This window comes from Myzus persicae, unplaced genomic scaffold, assembly GCF_001856785.1.
Source record: "Myzus persicae strain clone G006 unplaced genomic scaffold, MPER_G0061.0, whole genome shotgun sequence".
NCBI classification, from domain to species: domain Eukaryota; kingdom Metazoa; phylum Arthropoda; class Insecta; order Hemiptera; family Aphididae; genus Myzus; species Myzus persicae.
The window spans coordinates 1-17,657 of NW_019103868.1; the positions used below are offsets into that span (position 1 = coordinate 1).

Sequence of the window (17,657 nt, forward strand, 5' to 3'; positions counted from 1 at the left end):
GCCTCCTTCAAATTTTATTTTCTATAATTTAATTCGAGTTCAATTATTTAAATCATATATTACATTTTGTTAGTCAGTTTGGGCAGTATAAATATTCATTGTTTCATTATCTAATTATTGTACGTAAAGCTATGAGTTTAGTTAAACTGATATTGTAGACAACAGTCTTTAATATTTGTTTTTAATGCACATTTTTTTCCATCAACTTTTTTTTTGATTCTTAAAATTTTGTTGACTGTTAACACTACTATAGAAAGAATGACTATACGGCTGTAGTTGTACTATAGATCAATGTAAACAAATCTTAATTGTGGTTAACATGACATCTTGTCTTTTTCATATTATACAATATTGTTTAGTCTTTATTCTTTAAGAGGGCGCCACAGCCGTATTTGGTGGCTTCGTCTGAGAAGCGCGTAACTTGGTAAATTTAAGCTCAGCAGTTCTCGTTTAGCCCTGTCACTTAAAAAATTAGAGTGAATCCTTTTATTAACTTATCATGAAACTTAATGGTAAAAACATAATAATCTGTGTTCAAATGTTGGTTTTTTACTATAGGGAAATTTACGGTGACAACAAATATTGGTTAGTATTTTCTTCACAGTATTAACGTTTATGGCACGTAGTATTATACGTTTATTTTGTGTGTACAATATTTGCGAAGCACATGGCACACACTGTGAATTAATGTGTTGCTTAAATCACGAACTAATTATCAGTTATATATAACATGGTTTTGTACTTCAAGTAATACAGCTTATTGAAGGGTTTTAGAGTAAACATACCTATTATAGAAATTGTAGAGGAGAATTTTATCAAGAAACTTAAGAACTGAGAAGCTCAATATTTTATATCGTATTCCAATCGTCCAATATCGTATGTTATATCAACAAGTTTTTCAAACTTTTTATCCTCTAATTACTTAACTAATTAATAAAAATATCAAAAATCGGGCTTCTTACGTTTCTGGATAAAATTCTCCTCTATAATTTTTATAATAGGTATTTTAACTATAAACCGCTTCAATAAGCCGTATTATTTGAAGTACGAAACCTTGTTTTTATGCCACATTTTGTCCACTAGTGCGCCCTCTTAAGAGAAATTAAAATAAATCTTTTTAAAATGTTTTGATCTGAATATTAATGTTTAAAACTTTCAAATAATCCAACGGGCTTAGACCAATACCGTTACCTATACCATAGTGTAAAAATGTATTCCTTAATATAACACAAAAATAACACCAAATTCAAAGTCTATACTTATACAGACAAACAGTTATTGATTGTTGGATTTGGATGTTAATACTACCAAATAGTGTGCATTTTCTTATTACGCAGAGTAGTTCTTTAGTCTACACCATCGATTCCCAACCTCTTTTAGCTGTAATAAAGGACCACCAATCTTGAAAAATAATCTTTGAGGCCCACAAATAGCTCACCTACATACAAATGCATAAATATATATATATATATGTGTATAAACAAACGTCAGTTCTTAGAACTAAAAAGAATTAAAAAATCAATTGTTCATCATGAAGTAAGACATATTAAACTTAATCACAAGTTAAACAATTTGATGTGATTTTTAACATTACTTGTCTTTCGTGAGAGACTCAATATCGGGATGAAAACTGGATGGTTTTATAGTTAAATCACTTTCAACGTTCAGTTTATTCCTATATTTAGCATTAACTATACACTTATTTGACACTATAGAGTGTAGGTAATACTGATAAATATTAATATAACCAGAAATGTTATTAGGTATATACTAAAAATATATGATAATATTTTTTAAAATATATATATAATATTAGATATTACTGCTACTCGAGGCCCACAAGTGGCCCGCGGCCCATGGATTGGGAACCGCTGGTCTACACAATAAATTTTCAGAATAAGTGAATGCATGAAATTTGTGCTGCCATCTAGTGTAAAAATAATAATACACGTAGACTATGGAAAATGCAATGTCGCCAATAGATGGTTATTTTGATGTTCCGAACAAATAACTATATTAATATTTGTCTACATAAGTGTGGCATTACTTATACGTTATAAACAGGGGCGCAATTTCAATAAAAATGGTGGGGGTGCTGAAGCCCCTTTATTTTTTTTCATATTATCTTATGGTTATGAATGCCTGCATAATGACTATTAAAATGAAAATAAATATGAAAAATATTGGGGGTGCTAATTTCGACATTGGGGGTGCTTAGAACCCCCAAATTGCGCCTATGCTTATAAAATTACTAATTAAGTATTGTTATTTAATAATTGATGTAATTTGTATTACTTGAGATATAGTACGTCAAAATTTGATTAATTTAATAATCCCCTAAAATCGAATGGGACCAATCGTAGGCCACTGAGTCATGTTTAAAAGAATCATTTTAGCTCACTATTGATTCATTAAACTTTTAATGATTGTTTATGCAAGCCGGGATTACTCATATATATGAGATTAGAAATCTGTTTCACATTACATCATTATGATGTTTACTTTTGTAAATTGGTTGACAATTTATAGATTTATATGAATATATTAGAATTTAAAATGCTTAATACTATGGAACTTGTCGTAGTTTTTACTGAAGGAAACGAGTAAAACTAATATTAAATGAACGAAAGAAAGAAAATCTTGTGAACAATGTATTGTATAATAATATTATTAGTTATTAGTTTATTACCTATGTAATGATAAACATGAAAGAGGTATACTGAAAAGCCTGTCGATAGAACTTTATTGTGGCTTGGTTAGGCGCAGTTGTACGCTCAATCTACGGAAACGTTCTGGGTGTACGTAAAGGCCGGCGTTGCTAACTACCGGATGGGTGACCGTTTTAGCAACATGCCTTTGTCACACATGTGTTTGTGTAACACACAGTGTTTCAACCCTACCAACATACTAACCTACCGAAATACCGAATACATACAAAAAAATCCCTACCGTACCACCACACCCAATGGCATATTATGTTTCCACCGGCTTCCAATTATATATAAAAAAAAAAATAACTAAATTATTTATTTTTGTGACATACTTATAATAATCGAACCAACAAATTATTTTAATAGTACTAAAAAAAAAAAACATTCATAAAGCAAAAACTGGGGGAGTTTATCAACAAAAAGGAACAAAATTAAATATGTTTTTGCTGGGTTGGTATAGTGGAATACTTCGTATATCGTTACTACGTCATCAAATATTATCATATTATAACACTATAGACTATCACTAATACCATTAAACACGAAGGAGTCGGAGGTGGGAGCGGAAGCTTTGGGCGACAGGAGCGATCTTTTACACCGACCCGGACGACTCGCGACGGCGGCGAAGGACTCGGTGACGACAGTGGCGCCGGAAATGGCGTCGTCGTCGTCCGAACCTTAGGCGTTCAGGGTGTCATCACTGTCAACGCTGCTGTCACCGCCGTTGCCGAAGACACGGCAGCGAATGCGTCACCGGCGGCGGTAAGTCGTTGCGGTACTTGTACGCCTGTACCGATTTACGGACGACGTAGTTAAGGTCGGCCAACCGGTCAGCTTTTCGTTGACCGTTTCCGGCACGGTCACCGGGCTCGCGCAACCGGCACTCCACGTCGACGGTGTTCCGCCGGCGCTGGTACTGATGCGGCTAGCTGTTCCGACACTCATCCTCCACGCTCGACCATTATAATTGTTGTTAACTATTTACAAACTTGTCCACCGAATTACATAATTTTGTCGTCTGTAGGTGTATAATATTTATGGAAACCTTATTCTGCGTATCCATCTTGACAATTATTATACCGGTAAGGTCATCGGGCAGTCGTTCAATACCGCACACTTATCATGCATTCATAACCGCACATTTTGCACCGTTCAATACTTCTCAGATTTTTCTTATTGTTAAAAAGGGAAACATAAAAGGTTGATACTTAAAAACCGCACACATTTGATTGACTGTTAAAAGTAAAACATTTATTCATTATTGTTATACAAAAAAGTTGTAGAAATAATTAAATACCTAGAGGTATGAGATAGTATAGGTATAGTTTTTATATTTATTAAAATTATTAAAAATATAGATAATGATAGATCAATTGAAGTATGAAGTATAGACATATAGTATAGAAGATGTATAATTACTTATATTAGAATATATTTACATCCTAGTGTTTTGAAATATTCTATAAACTTATTTCTCTGTAATGAAATAGTTTAAAGGTCATAAACAATTTTAAAAAGTGTAAATATTATTGTAATTTACGTTTAACGACACATCAAATTTCTTTTAAATCTATATCAATTTATTTGTTTTCGTGGTTATGTTCACTATTATTTTGCGTGATTTTGAATTTTGATTAAATATAATTAACTGCGGTTCTATCAGATGATGTGATTTTAAATCAATGTGTGCGTTATTGATACATATCAGTGTGTGTGTGTGGTATTGTTCGGTTAGATTTAAAGAAAACTGCGAGGAATTTATGTATAAAGTATAAAAGTTTGTGGTTTTGAACGATGATGACTTTTTTTTCAAAGTGTTAGGTTATGACGACCGCCGAGACACCTTCCCGAGTTTTCGAAGTGTGATTGCGAAATATCGGCGATGAACGGAAAACCAGAAGTACGAGTGAAGTGATACGTTGGTGCTTATCGAGGTATACAAGCCAAAAAATCTGATGACAGCTGGTTTCGATGGAGAATGAAACTATAACGGAACTGTGAAGTAACCAATAATCGAAATCGATGAAGCAATATAAAACAATATTAGGTAAGTAGTGTGATAACTTGATACATAGTACACACTACACACCGAAGAATAGCTGAAACGATTAAACGAATAAATCGTGGTTGGGAATACACTGATAAAAACCACAGTCATATAATATTATGATTCTATATGAACTTAGGGCCGATTTCACCAACACAGTTAATCACGATTAAAGTTAATCGCGGAGTTAATCGGCCGAATTTGGCCGGTTAAATATCTGTTATCAGCCGATTAAGCGTTAACCGTGATTAACTTTGTTGGTGAAATCGGCCCTAAGGCATGACAAGTGTTCTACTGTTGTGCGAACATGTTTTCCCCATCATCCCCAACTCACGATATATAAAACGTACATTTTATTGAAAATAATTACCAAGTGGACATTATATGACTGTTAATATATTGTAGTGATGAGAATTAGTTATTAGTTATTATTATTATTATTCTATTGCTTATCAAGAACGGATAATCTTTCAATGGGAACTCAAAAGACCGACAAGCCCTGTCCCAAAGGAACCGTTGACCATCGAATGCCGATGCTGACAGTCGTTCGAGACTTATTCGAGTAACCGAACGTAACCTTGTTTACAGTAAGAACCGGCCAGCGCTAAGACGTACTAGTACTCGAATCGAAGACGGTCATAAAACTAAAAACAATAAAACTATCTTTTATGGTTATTTCATATAATATGTATATATTATGATGTATTATACAGATAATTCACGTGTGTCATAGTCATTTACGACATACACGCATTATTTACATCAATAAATATTCTTTTAAATAAAAATCGTAATTTAATTCCATAAGTGGTATAATTTAATATTATATTATAAACAACCTGTAGCGACGATTTATATAGTATATTTCGATCCCGTGATGTAATACTGTATTGTTTACTAAAGCTCATATAGACACTAGAACTTAGATACAGTAAGTATGTGAATCTCAAACTTACTCTTCCTGTGAAAATATTTCTTAAAAAGATATAATAATATTATATTGTATATTAACCTTTTGATTATCATCGACGAATATTTACATCATTATAATTAATATGTAAATTTGTATGCCCTACAAACTAAGGCGTATATTAATGTCATCCGTGGGTTGTGTTGCTTCGATATTTAGTGATTTTACATTGATATAATATAGGTACAAATAATAAATATAAAATGAAATAAGTACAACAATTATTGTAAATTAACGCATTTTCTGCCTGAACGTGAATACATAATACGACTTAAATTACGTACGTTGTGTACGTTGTTACATAAGAGAAATTGTTTGAATGGATGTATGTAACGATAAAACGTATTATTGTATTTTTTTAAAATAAATTTATTCTGTGGATGAGTAACTCATAAAAAAAGTACAAAAGTAAAAAAGAATTCACTCATCAAAGGGTTATTATGTTTTTGAAGTTAGGGATTTGTTCTTTACTTTGAATGTTACGTGAAAGTTCTACATATATTTGTTTACTGTGATGTTTTCATATGTTTATACATTATATTATACGATACAGATTTATGATGGTTTTTGACATTCTCACAAAAAAGCTTTGATATTTTTCTGACTAGAATAAATCTTCAAAAAAAAAAAAAATATTGTAATACAACTCTAACACTGTTATGCAAGTAATATTCAGAGCGCCTGAACGGCAATAGGTATTATAAATAAAATACAAATAAGTCGCTGGGCAATTCATCGGTTAAATACCGTCCAAGAAGGCTATAGTTTTATATCATTTGTAGTAGAAATTACTTTCCAAATCCAAACTTTGTACTTCTGCTTTTACTTATTTATTTATTTTATTTATTTATGCTTCTGTAAATACATCTCCGCTGGTAATCTAATTCACTAGTTCTCTCTTTACTTTTTGCATAATTAATAAGATACAGTACCTCCTGATTTAAAGTTTCATGTTGTGCTTTTAATCTCGGGTTGAGTATTATTTACCTTATTTGACCTACGATGAATGCAGATGCTTTTTTTTCTTAAGTGTATATAGTGTATAATATACACTAGGTATGTCATACCAAACGACATTTTGATACGTTTTGTGAAATAGATAGAAATTTCAACCATTTCAGAAAACCGAACTTAATGTTTTACAAATAACGTAGTTACACAATATGGATGACTAAATTCATGACACAGACACTGAAGTTTAGTAATATGATAATTGTTTCAAGATTTGTACAGAACGATACAATGAAACTTACTAAATGTTTCAAAATAGAACATTTTTTAACGTTTTAATTAAACTCGTTTATAACTATAAAACTATTAAGATTTAACTAAAAAGCTAGATTTACTTATTGGCATTTAGAAAAATAGTCCCATCAGTTCCATTGCATGGAACATAATTTGGAAACAACATTTTTATATGCTTAGTCTTATACATAATTACATAAATATATTACACACTATGAAAAACATTTTCAATTACAAAATAGTTTTTAGGTACATTCAACGGTGTAGACAGGGAGACAAGTGCATGTAATGTAATTGGCTCCATTTTTGCCAAATATGACATATGACAATGTATCAAAGGAAGTATTGATTGTTTTTATAAAATAAATCTTCTGGTCGCTAGAAGAATGAAAGTTTTAGATTGGACTTGCAGGACACATTAACATTAAACATAATAATATAAGTATTTCATAAAGATGTAAGTTGTTAATAATAATAACTACTAATATAAATAAAAAATTGATAAAAATGCTATTTATTATAGTAGTATGTATATAATATTATATGCCTGATCATATAATAAGTATAAAAGTTATAGCAAACATAATTTTTTTTATTGGTCCTATCCGCTTTTAGAAATCCTGGCTGCGCCACTGGGTAAATTAGAATAACAATTATTAGTTGTTGGAATAATAATACCAGGGAATGTATATTGTTTACGTTGCATATAAAAAAGGTTGTAAAGCGCATGGTACCGCTCTGCTGTCCTGTAGGCCTCGGGTATTAGAGTGGGTCACTGTAATAGTGTGATTGATGTCTTAAAATTGAATTCAATGATATTATATCATACTATACGGAAAACGATTCTGATCGAAGACGTTCTGTCAGTCTATAGGTATTAGTGTATTACTAAGCATAATGTATGATATTGCTGTTTATAATTCTCCTTGTATAAGTATAATATATACAGGGATACTGTATTGCAAAGTATTCAAATACTATTTTAAATACTTTTTGAATACGTACCCTGAATAATTTTTTTGATATTTTTTGGTTCATTAAAATGTCCTCTTTTTTAACTAAAAAAATAGATTATACTCGTGGCAAAACATATTTTTCTATTAAAATTTGAAAATGCTATTAATTATAAACAATAGTTTTTCCCTTTCATTGAAATATGATTGACCAAAGTAAATATATAACCGTTCCAAAGCTGACAAATATTAGAGGGGTAATAATATATTCTATATTCCGAATACAAAATAAATGTATTCTCTACAAGTCTGAATATATAATATTGCAATCTATTTTATAGATATTATCTGTTAAGCCTTATGAATAAGTAAATTGATAGACTTCCAGTGCCCTAATATATTTTCACACAGTCTTGTGTGTTATAATATACTATCAAAATATTATATAATTTGATTTTCTTAAGGAAAGAAATCGTTTTACTGTCATACAGTTAAAATTAAGATTTAGAGCTTTAAAACCTATAATATGAGATTGTCTGCAATGTTATTCATAGTTTTGTTAAGAAAATAACATGATGAAACGAATAGCAATTTATTCAAGGACGTATTTAGCAAAATCCTCAATTTTGTTAACCAAACATCTCTGCAACTCCAGACAAAAGAACGGTGACATCATTAATATTTATTACGTAATCCTCGACAGTTTTAAAACAGATTTGAATAATTCGATTTGAACTCATCACGGAACAATTTTGGTATTAGCTAGTGAAAGCGCTTTGTATGTGCTTGGAAAATAAAACGAACATAAAAAAATAAAATAAAAGCTATAAAATAACGATGAATAAATTAATATCGTAAATAACTAAAGTACACAATTTTATGCAAATTGCGTGTGCGCGTATGAACAATCCAATAAGTGTAAAAAATATATATTTATATTATATTCTATATATCAGACAGTTTATGGGAAAAAAATATTTTACATATAAATAGATATTTCAAAAGTTAGAATGATGTCTGTGACTGAATTTACATGTACACAAAAGTCATGTTTCTCAAAAACTCAAAATAAAAAGTATAATGTAGTAATGTCACATTCGTAAGTTGCAGATGGCGGGTACGACATATATGTCATGTACGTGGATTATTTACATAAATAAATATTTTTTTTAAAATAAAAATTCTAATTTACGTCCATAGATATTTTTGTCTATCATTATATATTAATATTATACCTATAAAGTACATTATCGCAAATACTGCAATTGTTTACATCTTATAATATGAGGAAGTTAGCAGTGGTTGCAGGTATGTGCATCCCAAACTTACTCTCCCAGTGTTGTGTTAGCTCTTAAAAAAAAAACCAATATATTATTTTATTTCACGTCTGCAGTGAGCACGTTCATTGTACGAATGTATTTTTTCAGCAAAATATATACCACCCAAGCACCTATAATTTATATATTGTATACTATCGCATCTAAGTATTGTACAGCCTGTATATACACACACATATCTGTATAAATAGTATGTATATTAAAAATATATATTTATACAAAACGACATGCTATATCTACAGGTTCATGTCGTAGACGTTTTTTTTTATTTACAGTACACAAAATCGTGAATCTTTTGAATAAAATATAATGTATAAAATTCACCTCAGTCCGTAAAATGTACCTATATTTATAAGCGATTTTGAATTTATTTTCATAATAATTGAATATTTTGTAATATAATTTTTATTTTCGAGTCATTTTTTTTATAGCACTTTAAATAAAACCGATCCCAAGAATATTCGCTTCCTTCAGAAAATATGAAATTGAACGATTGTAAAATTATATATACCTAAATCCATAATATTTAAAAAAAAAAAACTTCTTAAGTATTTTTATTTGCCAGTACTTTTGATAAAATTACACCTAAAAATGATCTCGTATTTTAGAGCATATGAAATTGAATGATCTTAAATATCTGTATAAATACATAATTAAATATAATTTTTTTTTAAATTCATCCATTTTCACAAAATACTAATACTTGATACAATTGTATAGGTAGTTAAATAATAATTTGCTCAACTTATTTTCTGTTTCGTGTTAATATTAAAACGAGTATTATTATTACGAATTATTGTTTTTTCTCAATTGACTGATGAATAAACAAAAATTTTTTTAAATAATATAATCTTGATCCATATTCAACAATTTCTTAGGTAATAAATTAAATTGTACAATTAATTGTTCGGCCATTTTTTTTTTTACAACTATTAATAAATTGTATTATTTTAAAGGATTACTGATATAAGATGTGAAAATAATAAAATAAATAATAACAGCCAACAGACATCATACAAGGTAATATGCTAAGAAAATAAAGTAAATGAATAATAAATGTAGCTATTTAAAATTATTTTTGAAATAAATATTAAAATACAATTTGCTATATTCAATACAAATTAGTAAAATTTGAATTGATGAAACGAATGCAAAATTATTTATCTATACAATAATAATCAATGCATTATACTAATATTTAATCTCTTAAATAATTTTAAATTTATGAAAACTTGCAGAGTTCACGACTTGCAATATTATGTTAAAAATATAAAATGTCAACTAGACCAAACAATTTTAGTTAATTTAAATTGTATATTACAATTAAAAACCCGAAAAATTGGTTGAAACTATAAACAATATCAACTTCTAGGTAGGTAATACTATAGACTATAGTACGTTTTTATAAGTTAGGTTCCTAAATACTAAATGTTGATGGTTGAAGAAAACTGAAAAGTCAACACGTTGAACACCATAGTCTAAACATTTAAAGTAAAATGCACAAAATTATAAATATGTATATTGTATACCAATCGTTAGTATACAGTTTTAAATAAAAAATAACACTGTATGTCACTTAGTTAGACACTTAGACGTACTCGTTATAAATGCTGAGTAAGTATCTACATCATCAAAAGAAAAAAAATGTTTGACAAATATTTTATTCGCAACTCTTATATTATGCGACAAAATATAATAAAATGATTAACAGGTTTATAATATAGTTATTTTATCCAAACAACATTGTTATAATTGTTTTACAGGAGAAGATAATAAATTTAGTCATATTTTTTTCTTTTAATCTTATTAATTTATAAAACACACATACATTGAATATCGATTATAGTAATAATAAGATAGTATAATATATTATTTAGGTAAAACCATATTATGTTTTCGCGTCACTATAGTAAAACTAAGATTGTAAGTGTAAAATGTATGTAACTGTATAATATACTATAAAACTTAATTCTACTTACTGAAATGATATTTAAACATTGAAAATGTGATGTATAATATAATAAACTTCTATGCCAGATTTCATATATTATTATTATTCATAAATAATATTCTACAATAGAGCGTATTACAATACAATAGAAATGTATCATTATTCTTTGGTATCTCTAGCCTAGTAGTTTCTATATAATTAGAAATGCGCATTTTGTAAGTATTAGTATAATAAATATTTTATAGGATGTACGTATAATAAGTAAGTAATAACAATTAACATTCATAATATCTCGTTTGGTTTTTAAGCCATAATGATCTCGAGAAATCAAAAATTAATAATAAAAATAATTCAACAAACAAACACGACTTATAGTAATAATATAATATTATCATTTAGTAGTGTAACACTACAATAAATTATTATAATATTAACACAACATATCCTTAAATTTCATCTAAACTATATTTAAAAATTGATTTTTTATTTTTCGCTACGTAATTTTAGACTAGAAACGTGTATATAATAGTGATGGTAGTGTTAAAAATTACATATTTACAATAAATAATAATAATAGTTATACATTATAACATAAAGCTGCGGGGAGGAAAGACATAATATAAAACGTAAGACATTAAGACATCTGCAAAATGTCAACACTAGTAAAAATGATTAATAAGAGATTTGATTATAATATATCAACGCAGACTATATGGGTGGATAGTAATATCGATTATACATTAGGTAAAACTGAAATTGTTATGACTACAATTTATCATTATACCTGTAAAACGTGATTTAATAAGAAAAAAAAATTGTGAATCGTTTAAACGTATTATAAGAATAACCGACTAGTGAAATATAGTGTACTTAGTTACGTCATACAAGAAGGGCGTACGTGCAAACAAGACGAAAGTATATATTAAATAATATATAATATTATATAACATTTTATATTTATTGTACAAAAACTATTTGAATTTTCCCTGCGAAGGGGAATAAAAATGTCATAACCATTTTACAACTGCGCCTGCAGTTGACAGTTTTGATCGTGTCTCGATATTTTGTACGTGTACATATACAATGATTGTTATAACTTTAAATAATTATAAATTTATTATAACTTTATGTACACTGCGATGGTAATGAAATTAAACACGTATCTAACCTACGAAGTCATTAAATCGACTTGTTATCCGGTAATAATGTTGTTCAACAACCACAAATACAAACAAAATGTTTGTGGATAAACGCCTTTTGAGTCGAATGATGGAGTTGGGTGTATAATATCCCCCAATCAACAGTAAAAATACAAACATATGGATAGTAGGTATAAACGTTTTTTAAAAATTACCTTCATTAAAGAACTTTAATCTGAAATAGATGTTTGTTGATTGTTGAATGATTTAATTCATTACAGGTATATAATGGTATGTAAAAATTCGGTGGGTTTTAATTTCATATAAAGAATATCATGTAAGAAATATTATGAGGCTTGTTAAATATGAAATACAGAAAAGTCAAATAAAAAAATGTTCATATAAAAACGGAAACGTTTCTCATAAATCTTGACGGTTCAACTTGACTTACACTAAACTAATTGTCAATTGACGATTTTCGACGAGTCTTTTTGCTGTTATTGTATATTGAAATCAGACGATCAGATTTGTTTTGAGATGTCACGATGTCTCAAACCCTCAATAGAAAGATGAATGCGCAACACGCATGTATACCCCTATATCCGATGAACTATAACGTTAGGCACTACTTTACAGGTTACAACCGACAACTAAGTGTAATTAAAACTTGTTTTCTAAACAATTACTTTGACTATGGACTATGGTTAAATTAGTAGCTACCAACGATATTGGAGTACTAGCTCGTAAATAAATTTGTTTTAAAAAACGTACATCGAAACAAAATCACATTAAAACCACCCACGAGGCGGAACTCTATAAATTCGATTTGCTCGTTTTTAACTGTATATAGACGAGTCTCACAAAAATTCTAATAAGACTGGTATAAAGTCGCTTCGATACACATTCTCGTTTGAAATAAGTTTTCAGATTTGTGTGATCGTTTTTTTTTTCAAAATATAATATATTAAAAACTCCTTTTGAGAGGTAATATTTTTGCAGTTAATAAAAATCGTTTTGGATGTCATCCACCAAAGCTATGCCCGGATCATATATATAGGGGATTTCGATTAAAAAAAAAAACTTTTGATATCGTGTGGTTTTTCATTTAAATATTTTTTTCAACGACTTATCATAATATTAATGATGCATAGGTACACATTTTTAGTTTAATTGTATTTAAAAATTATCATTTAAATGTTATCAATCATACTACCTATTTTAAATTGTTTTTATTTAAAAGGATAAATACAAAAAGTTTTGATTAAAAAGAGAATCTATTTTGTTTTTTTCAAATGAAGAATCGATTAACCGTTCTAAAGTAGTCGCAATAAAAACGAAACTCAATTTCTGTCGAAAAATCTGAAATCAACAACTTAATACTGTTGTGTGTTATAATTACGTGTATGCAATTATAACGAGTAAAACCCGCCATCCTATACGAAGTCCGAGTCATAAAATTATAGGATGGGTTATAGTGGGGGGGGGGGAATGGGCCGTAAAGAGCATGACGAAAAGCTCCGTGGAGCAGAGGGGAAGGTAAGCGTTCGGGCACACTCTGCTCTCGGAAACAAGGTGATTGACAGTATGATGAACGGGAAACCAGGCATGTGATACTTGTTGATTGGCCAAAATTAGATGTGGTCCGAGGGCCAGCTAATTGGATTTAGCCGCCCACTCAAGTGAAGCAATTGTGAGCATCCCGTCTGCGGGGGCCGGGAGAACAACAAAATCGTAGATATATTTTAATAATTAACGATATGGTGACACGTGGAGTACCTTTATAGGTAGTAGTGGTTAAACAGAGCTTACCATGTCGTCGGTTCAAAATGAAAAAAAAAACACGCAGGAAATTGGGTTACTACACTGTGCGGCATCACTACGTCAAATAATATTACAATGTTATCATAGTGTTATACAATACTATCACTAATACCATTACACACGATGGGGGCGGAGGCTGTGGTGGCGAAGGCGATCGGGGCAGGAGCGAAGACTTCGCACATGACTTAACGTCGGGCGGCAGCGGTAACGAAGGCTACAGCAGCGATCATCTGTGCCGACCGGACGACGACGGCGGAGAAGGACTCGGTGACGCTGGTGGCGCCGGAATTGGCGTCGTTGTCGGAGCCTTGGGCGTTCAGTGCGTTATCATTGTCTGCGCCGCGGTCACCGCCATTTCCGTAGTTGTCGGCGTCGTCGTCGTCATCGTCGGCCACCGAAGACGCCGAAGACACGGCGGCGAACGCGTCACCGGGCGGCGGCAGGTCGTTGCGGTACTTGTAGGCCACCGACTTGCGGGCGGAGTAGTAAAGGTCCGGCGACCGGTCAGCTTTCCAGTGACCGTTTCCGGCACCGTCGCCGGGCACGCGCAACCGGCACTCCACGTCCACGGTGTTCCGCCGACGCTGGTGCTGATGCGACTTGCTGTTCCGGTACTCCTCGGCGTCCTTGAGTGACACCACGCTGGTGGCGCTCACTGCGTACTTTTTGTACTCTTCTTCGCGGTTGCCCCTATACCGATTCCTGTACGCTTTTGGCTTGGCTGTGGTCGTCGTGGTCGTGGTCGCAGTCGATGTCGTCAACGTCGCGGTGGTCGTCTGTGCTGCGATGCCATCATTGCTCTCGTCGTTGTCCCCGTCGTCCTCAGTGACCACCGACGTCACTGAATCCAACGACCTGCTCGGAAAGAAATCAATAACACAGAATGAAAACACCATCGATCGATATAAAGTAGCTCTGTATATATTATATTATTATGTCATTATAGTTATGATATATAATATTTTATTATAATTATTCTATTCATATAAATTGACACTCTCTTTAAACAATGGTTTAGGAATCGTATTTCATAAGTATCAAGTTCAAAAGCAAACGGTTATTAAATTATAACTTTAAAACTATAATTTATAGAACTGAAATCCTCTCAACTTACAAACATGGTTCAAATATATTATAAGAATATTTGCATGGATAAAATTGTAAATTATTACAATAAGTCAAAGAACGATGGTATTTTGTCAAAAAGACGAGATTTTTATTTTCTGTTCAATTTTAATAGATCAACGACCACATTTTACAATCATCAGAAACATGCTCAAAAAAAATACATATTTTGTGATTTTATTTGACACTCATCAAAAGTACCACTGACATAATTTTTATTTCATTGGTTCATTATATTCATTCAACCTTTTAAATCGCTATCGTAGTTATTACAGTGTACCTATCGCTGTCACATCAAATAAACCGCAATCAGAGTATAAACTATGCAGCATGACAAGATCGACTTTCACCAGAAATCATTTCTACACATTTTTATAACACAATTTTGATATTATACTTGAAATTTTATACCATGGTATTATTTTCAAGTTAACGAATATCTTCAATATACGCAGCTGATGCTTTTCGAATAACCTTACATCTCTATAAAAAAAATGTTATTAGTTTTTAACGTGTTTACGATCAGGACACGTGTATTTTTCGCTCAAAGAACTACCCTCATAATTACAAAGTAGTTTAACCCACGTAATTGGTATTTTGTAATTGAATACGGTTTGTGTGTGCGAGAGAGAATGTGTGGCGTGCGCGCAGTGTGTGCCATATACCACCATGTTTATTTTGTTGCCGCCAAAGATAATAATCCGGGTAAAACGACAACAATGACTAACGAATCTACACAGCCACACAGTCTACGTAGATTGTTTTATCTACGTTCGAAGGGTGTTTAAACTATATTATATTCACTGGACTGAATATTACACGTACAAAGTATTATTTCACATAACGTCAAATAGTTAATAACGTTATTTCCTACATCAGAGATAGGTTGGATTGGATTATCCGTATACAGTCACTATTGTCTGTGCGATTGTTGATTACACAATTATTTTGCCAAACATGTTGAAATAAATTACATTTAAATTGATTCGTTTATAAAATGTATTAGTTATTTTTTGATGGTAAATAAGATATTTGGGTGGTACCGGCTATATGACTTAAGCGCCAAAGAAGTAAAAAAGAAACACCTTTCACACCATTATTAATATTTTATACATTTTAAAATATTGAAAACAATCAAGAATTCGTTACATAATAATTGTCAACATCTATATTTTTGTTCATTAAGGAAAACGCATAAAACTCCTTTATACGCAACTAGTTTTATAAAATTAACTTTCACTACTCACTACGTTATAACTTATTATAAATATTAACAAATTAGTAACAATATAATGTTATATCTAAGTTTGACACTCTATCGTAATTAGATAATACTTTTGTTGATTAAGATTATACGTGTGGTGTTTTTGAAAGATACACCTAGTTTTAAATTTAGTAACAGAAATGAAGCACACAATGTCACGTACCTGGGATTTTGGCACTTTTGCACTGTACGATTAATTTTTTTCTCATATTGTTTTGGCGCTTACGTTTGTTACTGGTAGTAGGGAAATAAGTGATAAAATAATAAACTCATTACTCTCCTGACATAACAGATGCCATAGATTTGTAATTTCCACGTATAAAATTATGAAATTGAATTTTTCATGAACACTAATAAAAGAATAGATACTATTTTGTACATATATCATAGAAATAGCATGTCATATTTCGAATGATTTTTCCTTTGCATTAACTAACAGCTTTCTATTGATAGGCTATTTTTTAAGTAACTTTTTACGGTACATCAAGACTATTCGATTTTCTACCTATATTATAGCGGGTGACTATTGTATGTATTAAATTTTACGTATGAACGTCACCGGTGTTGAAAAACTCGAAAAAAACGTGCGTAATTTCGTAGTTAAAATTGCAGAATAGAATTAAACGGTGTTTTTTTCAGATCATTTTACTGTAAACGTAGTGAGTGTGTCCAATCTGCATAATAAAATAATACCTATACAACATAAACGTATAATATAACACCATAGGTATATTATAACAATTAGATAAATATCTGCACACTATACGATTTCACTAAAACTCACAGATATAAAATGCAGAACAAATAACGTGGTTTCTGATCGCATGATGACGGCGGCGGAGTAAAGTAATTTATAAAATATACGCACTGCTACATTCTCGAGCGATCTGTTTTGCGAAAAATGGAAACCACTTAATGTCAAAGAAATCCTCGACCTCAAATATAATAATATTATAGTGCTTTTACCCGTGGGTATATTGAATTTAATTATTTCGGGTGTTTGCAGGGCGCGTCTTGTCGTCGACATCGCCGACGGGCACGCGTGGTATATTATTTTATTATAATCTCGGCGTATAAGGACATGCGGAGAGCAG

The 17,657-nt window shown here is 30.8% G+C and overlaps 1 protein-coding gene across 1 annotated transcript in view; it reads right to left on the reverse strand.

Annotated features, from left to right (window-relative positions):
• Positions 1 to 13,552: 13,552 nt before the first annotated feature.
• The window catches only part of LOC111035657, a 43,418-nt gene continuing 39,313 nt past the window's right edge, over positions 13,553 to 17,657 (reverse strand). Inside the window, exon 4 of the mRNA XM_022317354.1 lies at positions 13,553 to 15,029. Coding sequence (XP_022173046.1) covers positions 14,360 to 15,029 — 670 coding nt within the window. The 3' untranslated portion in view covers positions 13,553 to 14,359. The remainder of the gene's footprint in view (positions 15,030 to 17,657) is intronic.